Source organism: Engraulis encrasicolus, chromosome 5 (genome assembly GCF_034702125.1).
Source record: "Engraulis encrasicolus isolate BLACKSEA-1 chromosome 5, IST_EnEncr_1.0, whole genome shotgun sequence".
Taxonomy (NCBI): domain Eukaryota; kingdom Metazoa; phylum Chordata; class Actinopteri; order Clupeiformes; family Engraulidae; genus Engraulis; species Engraulis encrasicolus.
The window spans coordinates 57,909,928-57,922,289 of NC_085861.1; the positions used below are offsets into that span (position 1 = coordinate 57,909,928).

At 40.6% G+C, this 12,362-nt stretch overlaps 1 protein-coding gene across 3 annotated transcripts in view; it reads left to right on the top strand.

Moving 5' to 3' along the window:
* Window positions 1-12,362, top strand: part of msh5 (mutS homolog 5) — a 248,287-nt gene that overhangs the window by 106,245 nt on the left and 129,680 nt on the right. For all 3 annotated transcript variants that reach the window (XM_063199820.1, XM_063199819.1, XM_063199818.1), the window contains one exon: window positions 552-661. In XM_063199820.1, coding sequence (XP_063055890.1) covers window positions 552-661 — 110 coding nt within the window. The remainder of the gene's footprint in view (window positions 1-551; window positions 662-12,362) is intronic.

Here is a 12,362-nt window from a genome sequence, read left to right on the forward strand (position 1 = left end):
ATGACACCTATAGTTTGAACACATATCAGACACAGCCTTTTATCCAATGTAAGGTGAAGTTCACATCTAGCCTTAAAGGGACACTGTGCAGGAAATGGTCAAAAAAGGTACAGCAACTATGCTGCTCATTGAAACTGTGCTACATATTGCCAAATTTGATCTTTACATGAAAGTTTACTAAGTAATAAACACATATTTTCTAGTTTGGTCCAAGTAGAGTCATTTTTGCTGCTAAAAATGGCTATTTGTGGAAATTCAAAATGGCGGACCATGGAGAAGATCTCCCTTTTCATGTATGAAAAGTGCAATTTTTCCAGTTATAATGAGTATTTAGAATTTGATGGTGGTGGTAAGTATTCATGAAAAAGGTAACATTAGTGAATGGGCAGCATGAGTGTATGAGGAGTACAGTGTATGAGGAGTACAGTGCTTTATGTTGGTGTATGACTAACAGCCCAAGTTAAATACCGAAGAAAATTAAACCTGCCTTTGTGTTAGCCACCATTTTATGTTAACCATCATTTTCTTATGATAACTTTTTTGTATTTTAGAGAAGAGAAGGATGATGGGCTTGCCAGATTTTCTTACTGAAGTTGCTCGCACAGAGCTGGAAAACCTTGACTCCCGCATTCCCTCCTGTTGTGTCATCTACATCCCTTTGGTAAATAGCCATTTTTCTTCATCTAAGTTATACAAACCCCAACTCCATAGAAGTTGGGACGCAAGGTTAATTGTGAATAATAACAAAATACTGCCATTTTCAAAAAGTCTGGTTCTGACATTAGTTGGAGAACGGTACAAAGAAAACATATCAGCCATCAAAACTGACCAAAATTATTGTTTTGGGGGATATTAATGAATATGTAAATCCAACGCGTCTCAAAAGAGTTGGGACGGGGACAACAAAAGGCAGCAAATGTCGAGGAAGACTAAAAACAAAACAAAGGACAACACTTAACAGTTAATATCATTACCCGATGAGATGATTTTATATAAAAACAGTGCTGATTCCCATCTTGGACATGATGTCAACAGCTTAAATGGTAGGTGTATTCCTTGTCATGTTTTGCAATGTTTTCCTTTCTGTAGTGCTTACAGTGTGACAGGTCTTGACCAAAAGCCAGCCATTTTATGTCCTGCTGGTCCTTATGTTGGAGTTAAACTGTTAAAACATAGTAGAGAATGCAATTTGTCCTTACTATGTGGCAGTAATTGAAGATCTCCCTTCAAAATATAATGCACGAGTGGCTTTTCATGCTGTTTAAAACCCATTTATTTCGTTCAGTAGTGTATTCAATTCTACAGGTGAGTTAGAACAGCTTAACCATTGTACTACTGCACCCCATGCCATCATGGAGGCTGGCTTTTGAAGGTAGCACTAACACAAGTTGCATGGTCAATTTTCACTGTAGCACAGGATGTCAAGACTCTATTATTTTAAAAAAAGAATTGACTTCTGCAACTTCTGCTGACTTCTGTAAGCAAAGGACAGTTTCCCATGTCTTCTGGGCTTATTTCAAGTGAGCTCGGGTGGATAGGGGAATGTTAAACCCCTCTATCATTTGCACACATGAAGCATCCGTAATATGGTCAAGTTTTCACCAGCTGTAATTCTCGGAGTGCTAGAGTGAGACTACATCCAATATATATTTCATGATGACATGAACCTATACAATGACTTTAATGACAAAAATATGTCTTACATACACCCAATCACGGTAAATCAAGGGAATTCAAAATTTTATGTAATAACTATGGTAATTGTTCCCTCTGCATATTTAATTCTGAGTGACTCAGCCTCTCTGTGATTGTCTTATACCTGGACACTCAAATTGTTCATCAGTACAATTCATTTTGAAATGTTCTTCCTTGTTGTTTTATCTTATTTGGATGTTTATAACAATTCACAGATCACCTTCCCAACTTATTTGAGACGAGTTATCAAATTAGAAATGAGTACATACGTATGTCCCCTAAAACAATATTTTTTCTCGGTTTTAACACTTGATATGTTGTCTTTTCACTATTCTCCATCTAAGGAATGTATTGAATGTTTTGAAAATGATAGCAGAGAATGGTATAAGAAGGAGATAAGTCAATCCCGTTGTTTTCCGGTATCCCGTTGACGTCAGGTGAACGCCCCTTTAGGAGACCATCCGAGTTTGAGAGTGAATTACGCCTCTAGAGTGCATTTGTGGGATTGAATCATTGGATGATTTCGGATGTCAAAATGCAAATTGACGTGTGTCCCCCTCGTCACTTCCACCTTGAAATGCTCTTATGGAAATAAAATAAAGGGGTGAAATAGGTTTGTGTTGTGTGTCTTATTCATTGCACATCATCCAAAGACGGAACACAGGTGTGTGGAATACCTGCAGCATAGGTCGCCAAATTCCGTCCACTTCACTGTTCACTTCACTGAAAACGTGATAGGCCTATCACTATTTCAAATACTATTTAATTATGCCATCGTATATTTTTGGGTAGCAGCAACTGTGTAGATGAGGTAATGAGCAATATTAGATAACATTGGTTGCTCTTTCTATCGTAATTTGGCGATAACGTCCAGCATGTTCACAATGTAGGCTAGCTTCAGCGCAATTCACCGGCAAAAGCTTCCCAATTCCGCCCACTTTTCAGGTCACGTCGGTATTTCCGTTACTGTTTATTATTCCTTTATACTGTTGTGCTGATTTCGCTCACACTTTGGTCGTTACTGTGGAAACGGTTGAATAATTTTAGTCCTAAAGTTTAATAGGGAAGCGGCCAGGGCGAGTTTGAAGCCAGAATGTCGTTGTGAAATTAAAGTTACGACACCCTTCATTACAATGCTGTCTATGGCCGTTTGACTCGGTTTTAAATGTCATCACCGTTTCAAATTGTAGGCCTAGGTTATAGCCTTGACATATCTTTAGTAGGCTATTTCATACACATATGGTGTCCCATGTAACGTGGATGTTACAGACTTCTCGCGAATATTTCCTCACTGCCTAGTGCCAAAAAAAGGCGCGAAGACGCACTGGGATAAGAGCTAATCTGAAGACGCACTGTGCGAAACGCATTGCTCACTCATGGAAAAAAATTACAAAAGAAGTATCCAGTGTGCGATGTTTAATGAACTTTTCATATTGATCACGTTTTTCTGCCTTGCACCTGGAAGGGTTGTGCACAAGGACTTCCATGCACAAATAAATAAATACTAGGCCTATATATATATATATATGACAGGATATTACAATAAATGTACAATGAAAACAACGTGAATGTTAACTGGGATTACTGCTTAACTTCCGACAGTTACCATGAGCGACGCGTCCCATCCCATCCGTCTCCGCCACGCCTCTTCACAGACTACGAATCCCACCTCAGCCCTTTGGATGGCGGTAGTGCGCAACCAGCTGCCACCAAACGCAACAGTAAGGGAAGAAGAAGGGGGGACAACGCCCCCTTAGGAGACCAAACTTGAGCACATTCATTTACATTGTGTGGGCGGAGTTCAGGGTATCTCCTTCTTATACCATTCTCTGATGATAGCATTTTGATTTTATTCTCAGTTTATCAAACGTCCCAGCTTCACCGGTGTTGGGGTTTGTAGTTCCAACATTGCCTTATCTTAAAGGAACAGTCCACCATTTTTTGATTTTCACATACAGTACCTTCAAAAAGACCACACCCCTGTTCAAATTCCAGGTTTTTGTTACGTTTTTTTTTTCACTTTTTGATTTTCACATACAGTTTGCACATACTGTATATGCAGTATTTCCAAGCATTATTCATGAATGTGCAAATATGTTTTGTCTATGTGTTTGCATTGCCTAATTTACTAGTATAGACAAATTAAGCATAGCAATGCAACAAAATATTCTCAAATGTACTTCTAAACTTCTCTAAAATGAATGTACAATTCACCAAAGTGCAAAACAGCTATTTAATCCCTTCCTGTGATCGCTTGATGCTAATGTTCCCATTTACTTCCAGTGATTATGCTAACCTATGCTAGCAATACTGATCCAATAAATCTAAGTACTGAAAATACTGAGAAGAAAATGATTCGCACATTCATGAATGATGCTGGGAAATACTGCAAATACTGTATGTGAAAATCAAAAATGGGTGGACTGATCCTTTAAAGTGCCATTTTCAACATAAAGATGTATTGTTCATACCTTTTACTTGTCAGCTCCCAAAGAATTGGCTTTTTTTGTTTTAGCACTCTCCGAGATCCTAGCCTTTTAATACCGGGCATAGTTTGTATTAGTTATTACTTGAAACATCTTAAGAACTCCTAATGTCATCAGAAAAGTTATGCAACGTTAACAGACACCTTACAACACAGCACTAACTTTCTTGGGATGATATTTGGATGATGTTACAGGGCTCTAGACTAACTTTTTGTACAGGTTGCACTGGTGCACCCAACTTTTTTTCTAGGGTGCACTAGCACAAAAGTTAGGTGCACCCAAATTTCCGAACACATTCCATCACAGTTTACAAGGTTTTAAAAATGCTTTTTGTTGTTGTTATTACCTCCGCCAGGAGGTTATGTGATCGCCCGATTTCTGTGTTAGCATGTCTGTCCGTCTGTCGCTCTGTTCGTTCGCTGCTATTTCGTGGCCTGCCACAAGGTGGCCGAGGTGAATTGAGCAATGACAGGGCATCGCCTGCGAGGTGGATTGATGGACAGTGACCACACAGCCAGAAAGTATTACACGCGGATTTGCTCTGCCTACATGGCTGCGTAGCCAATAGCACACCAAATGATATATATTAGCCGATATGCGGCTAATTATGAGTTAATTGCTCTCCGAGTGTTTCCCTGAAGTTCACAAAGGTTGGAGATATTAATAACGGCGAACAGTGTTTAACAGTGAACAGACAGTGCCAAGGAGGGAAAGGTAGGCCTACCCAGTTCACTACATGAAAGGTTAAATAAAGTTGTGTTGCGACAGTCACCACAAAAGCCAGACAGAATGCACAGCGCGCGGATTTGCTGTGTCTGCACGGCTGAAGCCATAGGTGCGTATAGTCAATAAATAGCAGCAAAACATAATGTAAATATGTAGGCTAATGTCATGCATATCGTCACAACTTTCGCAGAGTTAATTCTCTGAGTGTTTTCCATGTCAACCAAATCAGCTTTCTCCTGCCTGTTGAAGTTTGTAGCCCACGGAGGGAGGAAAAAAATAATAACGGTGAACAGTGTTAGGCTATCAATGATGAACAGACAGCGCCAAGGAGGGAACGGTATCCAGTTCACTACATTTAAGGTTAATCAAAGGTTGTGTTTGACAGTGATACCAAATCGTTCTCAAAGGCCAAGGTACCCGCGTAGTCATATCATCAGGGTGTCCGCGGAGTCTAAAAAAGTCTAAAAATGTCTAAAATTACACATTATCCATTTTAGGCCTAAAAAAGTCTAAAATATATGGATTTTTTGCACTTGAGTCTAAAATTGAGTTTGAGTAATTATTATATCCCCGAAACGCGGAGCGTCGGGGATGTAATGGTTTTGCGTGCGCCGCCGCCGCGTCCGCGTCCGCGTCCGCCGCCGCGTCCGCCGCGTAAGGTCTTTCGTGTTAACGCGATAACTTTTGAACGGATGTTTGGATTTGTCCCAGATTTTTTGGGTGAATGCTCTAGGGCAGGTTCATGAACTGATTCGAATTTGGAGGTCAACACTTTCAAGATGGCTGAATTCAAGATGGCCGAGTTTTTGTTTGGTCCATAACTTCTGACCGGATGGATGGATTTGTCCCAGATTTGATGTGTGAATGCTCTAGGGTAGGTTCATGAACTGCTTCGAGTTGGGAGGTCAACACTTTCAAGATGGCTGAATTCAAGATGGCCGAATTTTTGTTTGGTCCATAACTTTTGAACAGATGTTTGGATTTGTCCCAGATTTTTCTGGGTGAATGCTCTAGGGCAGGTTCATGAACTGATTCGAGTTTGGAGGTCAACACTTTCAAGATGGCTGAATTCAAGATGGCCGAATTTTTGTTTGGTCCATAACTTCTGACCGGGTGGATGGATTTGTCCCAGATTTGGTGTGTGAATGCTCTAGGGTAGGTTCATGAACTGCTTCGAGTTGGGAGGTCAACACTTTCAAGATGGCTGAATTCAAGATGGCCGAATTTTTGTTTGGTCCATAACTTCTGACCGGGTGGATGGATTTTCCCAGATTTGGTGTGTGAATGCTCTAGGGTAGGTTCATGAACTGATTCGAGTTTGGAAGACAACACTTTCAAAATGGCGGAATTTTCATTTGGCCCATAACTTCTGACTGGGTGGATTGATTTGCCCGGTAACACCTAATTTATTGGTTCACCATTTCAGTGAATCTACCATATTAGGTACAGTGTAATAACCAATGTAACAATATTTAATACCATGCAATACTAGTGTAATACCGTGTAACCAATAAGCAATATCAGGTACAGTGTAATAACGAGTGTAACAGTATGCAATACCATGTAATATAGTGTAATACCAGTGTAACAATATGCAATACCATGTAATACCACTTGAGCACAAACACATGATGTAGGCTAAGTAAAAAAAATACATTGTATTAAATGTTGTTACACTGGTTATTACACTGTTCCTAATGTGGGATATCCACTGAACCATTAAAACAGTATTACCATTTGCCCCATTTTTTGCTTCATTTTCACAGTAGTTGTTTGGTTTTAAGCCTATGCACGTCATGTCACGTCTGTATGTATCATATACGTTTACGAAATGGTGGACAGGAGTGGTAGGAATGATGGGGGACTGGAAGCGTCGCGTTTCGGGGATATACCTTAAGCAGTCGAAGGCGACTGCACAGGCAGTCTAGTTTAAGACCTACGTTTCAATGCAAAATATCGACAAAGGATTAATGTTTATTTGTTCTGTTTTGCTTTGTTTTTACGTCCTTTTCCACGCCACTTTTTCTGGTATTGTGGCAGTTATGGTCTGTGTAGTTCTACATGAAATGTTGCTGTTTGTAACGTACAATAAAACTACAGATGTTATAGGCATACGGAAATGTACTGTAGCTCCTCCTCCCCTTTCACCGCACAGTCTGAATAGAAAGCCCACGTTAGTGGTGTTATATCTAGACATTGTTTATATCTAGACGTTGTAAAAGCGATATTGGCGTTGCGTTGGCCATACATTAGATAACTAGGCTTCTTGACTGTCTTAAACACCTGGAAGAAGTTAACTAATGAGGGAAGTCAGTCACCACCACCTCATTGAAAAAGAACGGATTTCTATTTGGAAGGATGTCGATTAAAAACAGAAGACAAATGTGACAGTGCAAGCCAAGGGAATATGTCAGCACCAGTGTGAATCGTTGCAGGTAAGAAGTGATTTTTAGTCCTTGCAGTGGTGATGGAATTAGTCAAGTGTTGGCTGTGGCTTAGCAGTCTAGCGTAGTTGTTAGCCTCAACGTTGGCGAAGCTTGATTGTGTCTGTGCGAGCGAAAGAGAGTAGCGACAGTGTGTGTGTGGCTAATCTGAAATTATGAGTGATTTAACAGTCGAATTCCCATGGAAGTGCCTTTGTTGTAGTCCTATTCTGTTTGATGCCTTGGTATTTTGTGCTGGTTCTGTGGTAGCAATTTGCAAACTGGTGGGCATTTGAGCTGTTTAAACGTTTCGTGTGTGCTGTCACATGCACTTCTCATTAGCTCAAAGTCAGTCCGTCAATGTTTGAAAGACCTCAGGAGTCAAAGCACATGAAACATATTGTGCAATTGAAGCTAAATGGTGATCAATTCATAAGCAGCAGACAAAGAAAACGCAAAACGGGGTTATAACAATTAAATCATCCATCAACATAGCATATCTTATCCATTTTGTTAAAGATATGCTATGTTGATGGATGATTTAATTGTTATAACCCCGTTTTGCGTTTTCTTTGCCTGCTGCTTATGAATTGATCACCATTTAGCTTCACGTTATGCTGCTTGAAAATATGTTAAGCCTAAACTACGTCTACATCAAAAGAGCCCTAGATTTTGAATACCGTAACCAGCTGCGCATTACCGACTCGCGCCGTGGCAGAATCTTTCTCGCGTCGCGCTCTTGAGCTGTCATGCAAGTTACACTCTCGCTTGCGTGAGACCTCTGGTACAACCCCCCTAAAACGAATAAAGCATGAATCTTTGGATTGAGTGGCATGGGCTGAGTTGGTCAAAATTTCGAACTATTTTGTTATTAGTATTAACTGCCACAAGACGTTCTCTTGGACACCTCCAATAGATGAAACAAATAAACGTCATTTTATGGCAGCATTTTATGGCAGTAGTGGTGTTAGCTCATGTTCTGTTCTTCTATCTTGGTTAGGTCCTCTTGATATAGGCTTGCACACATGGCAATCACATTTTGATTTAAAAACCTCAGTCAGTGCAATGTAAAGACAGGCTGTTCACAAATGCTGGCTTTGATAACTTGAAATTGTGAAAGCGAGCATTGCACCTTCTCACTGGTCATTTATGATCAGATCTCTTTATGCTTATAATATGCACTAGTGTGTGTGTGTGTGTGTAGTGTGTGCAGGGCCACTGACAGCTTTTACCGGGCCCGGGGCTAAATCATCTGAAAGGGCCCCCCTCTCAATAAATACAATACAATTGGGTCCCAATTCTGGGGGGCCTCTTTCTCTGGGGCCGGGTCAACTGTCCCCTCCCCTGTCGGCTTCTGTGTGTGTGCGTGTGCTTTTGTGTGTGTGTGTGTGTGTGTGTGTGTGCGCGCGCGCATCAATTGACCACAATCTGGCTTTATTTCATTTTTTATTACTCCGCGAAGGTCTAAAATTTTGCCCATGATGGTCTAAAAAAGGTCTAAAAAAGTCTAAAATTTCACTTGTTAAAAGCTGCAGACACCCTGTATCATTCACTATAGGCTATTATGGATTGATATTAATAGCTGCGCTATACAATATTGTGGCAAAACAATTATGTGATGAAAGGCATGCTTCCAATCATCAAAATGTTTATAACAACACAATGAATGAACAATGACACTAAGGCTACAGTATAGCAATGGGAGATACAATAATTTCCAAATTACAGTAGGGCCTGTAGCCTATGCCTATGGCATGACCAATCGCAATTGCCACAATGACAGGTGCTCTAATATCAAAGCTAACCAGGTGAGGTGACATAAGCTTTAGCTAATAAAAGAGACACATAATTTGGTTCAAATTGAATGTTCACTAGAGGTGCTCCGATCACCATTTTTTGGCCCGATCACCGATACCGATCACCAAAAATCTTTATCTGCCGATTACCGATCATTGCCAATCACAAAAATGATTTCCTATTTTTTAAATAGCCTATTAATTATCCTTATTGAATACCATTTCTGCCCATAAACCAATCAATCTTAATTTGCACATGTCTATTATTAGGCTATTATTATTATTATTATTATTATCATTATTATTATTATCTTTCAGACTAGTGTTGGTAATACAGTCTACAGTATTAATCAATGTATAAGTTATTGCATAGAATAACTAAACTATTTAAGATTGAATTGAAACTGAAACATTACATCAAATAGTCTTCCACATACGAGAAAAAAACAACCTGTCGCTTTAAATGAGCAGCCTCGTGAGGAGAGCCCCTCCCCTCTCTGTCACCGTCCACAGTTGCAGTGCTCCACTACCGTTCTGAATCTGAGCTCTCTCAAGTTTTAACCACATCTGTCGCCGTTTGGTGTTTCAGCGACAATCAAACTAATCGACTGACTGCCAATTACAACTTTGAAAACAATAATTGACATGTTTGTGCTGACAACGTGAAGTTGTCGCGTGCTGACCGAGGCAACTACACAGGTTATAACGTAAAATGGCTCACTGGCGAGTACTCAATCGCAAATTACATTGTCAGGTAAACGGCGCATGGATCGGGAAATCAGATCATTGTTGATGCAGATATGGTTATGAATGGTGGAAATGAAGGGGGGAATGGCGATAAGTAAGTTATAGACAAGCAAAGATGCCTTCTTTTGGTGCAGTTGCAGCTGTGCAGAGCCAGCGCCTACATGCAGCGCCAGGTGTAAAGGCAAAATGGTTGCGTGAGGAATTTAATATCTCTCGATCGGTTTTTTGATCGGCATGTTTTTCCGATCACCGATCAGGCTATTTTTGGCCATTATCGGCCGGTCATGATCGGCAGCCGAGCAATCGGAGCACCTCTAATGTTCACTTCTCTGAACACTGTAGGCCTAGCCTATGAATAGCCTAGGCATGCATGTGTAACAGGTTGGACTAGGTCCCCTGTTAGTGTGCATGTTGTAATTGAAAACAGATGCCCGTGTGGGCGAGGGCGGAGTCCTTCCGGTTAGTATAAATTGCCTACTATGTTGACTGTTAGCCAGGTGTGGCTAACCTCGGTACCGGTTGGCACTTGGGGAAGAACTGTACGCTGGGTGCAGTAGGTGATGTTGGGTTCTGGACCTTTCCTTTGAAAAACATATGAAACATAATGTACCACATCTTCTTTCATTGACATATTAGTCTTAGATGAGAATGAACATTTTTGTTAAGAGTTATGTAAAGGTTTATATGTCAAATATCCTGCGGTGTGACTGTAACATTAATGAAACCTGGAATATAATTTATATACTAAAAATACTGAATAAGAGAAAGATAACGCAAAACACGCCCACTCAATGCAAAAGCGTGTGCTCAAGTTGGGTCTCCTAAGGGGGCGTTGTCCCCTCCTTCTTCTTCTCTTTTTGAGGTGTTTGCACAAGACGTGCGCTACCGCCATCTACAGCGCTAAGGGGACTTAATTTATTCTCAACCTCAGGACTCCGAAGGTCTCCTAACCGAAGGTCTCCTAAAGGGGCGTTCACCCGACATAAAGTGGATACCGGAAAAGAAACAAAATGACGCTTCTTGTTAGATCCACCTTCTTTGATATATACAGTGAGTCCAATAAGTATTTGATCCCTTGCTGATTTTGTTGGTTTGCCCACTAGCAAAGACATGATCAGTCAATACATTTAATGATAATATGTATTTTAATATGTAGAGACAGAATATCAAAAAGAGAATATAGAAATACACTTCTGAGAATATATATTAATTTATTTCTCTTTCACTGAGGGAAATAAGTATTTGATCCCCTACCAATAACAGTTCCGGTCCCACAGATCAGATAGGCACTTCCTATCAACTTGTCCTCTGAATTAAAGACTCATGTACATACTAGCATGCATAAAAGACACATTGAATCAGCAGAAGCAGAATCAGTCCGCCATCAGTTCAGTGAATCATTCAGACTGCAAACTCACCAACATGGGAAAGACCAAAGGATATCAGGACAAAAGATTTTAGACCTGAACAAAGAGGACATGGGCTACAAAGTCACAAGAAAGAGACTGGATATTAAGGACCCCAACTATTGATGCATTTATTCCGAAATCTAAGGAATACAAAATGACCATCCATCAGCCTGTCTGGGGTTCTATACACAATTTGACCTTTTGTAAGGATTCAATCAGGGCTGTAGTGGAGGGTAAACGCACGTAAACGCCGTTTACGCACCTCTGGAATTTAGGAAATAGCGTTTACCCACCTATAAATAGCGTTTACCCACCTCTAAATAGCGTTTACGCAGCTCTTAATGGCAATTACGCACGTCAAAGATCCCTGCGCCTTGTGATCTGCCGTTGGAATAATCCAAAATAAATTTGGCGTCATTTAAAATATATTGTTGAACATACAACGCTTTAGTAGGAATCATTTTCATCTCTGTATTCGGGTATGTGACCTTCCAATCAGTGCCGTTCGGCTGCGGCGGCGAGACCAATCAGGATCCAGGGAATATGTAAACGCATAGGCTACACGTTGTGTAGTTGCCTGCCTGCCTACCTGTTCAAAGTTAATCATCATGGCTATTAGGAGATATTTGAAGAGACCATCCAGTGCTTCCACTTCCTCAGATGCCAGCAAAATGCCTCAAGTACAAAGTAAGACTGACAGAGAGCAATTTACATGAGTCGTCAAATGTGCTTTATAAATAAGTTTGACTTGACGAATTATGGCAATGACAGAACGACGAGCTTTCAGATTGCCTAATGTGTAGTCATGCTATCCTTGTATTGCTCTCGTCACCCACCGCTAGTCATTCTACATCACGAAAGCTAGTAATGCCACCAGTGTAATTTTACAGCACGAGACGTTATCGTGCTTCAAGGTGAAATGAGAATAGCAAATCAAATAAAAGGTCAATTTGTCATGAACCAGGACAGACGAGGACCCAAATGCGTCACGTTCAACAGTTTTATAGAGGAACAGGGAAAGGGGAGTTGGGAATGAAGTCCGTGAGCCTGTGTGTGCGTGTTCCCCAGTGGTTGAGCGGC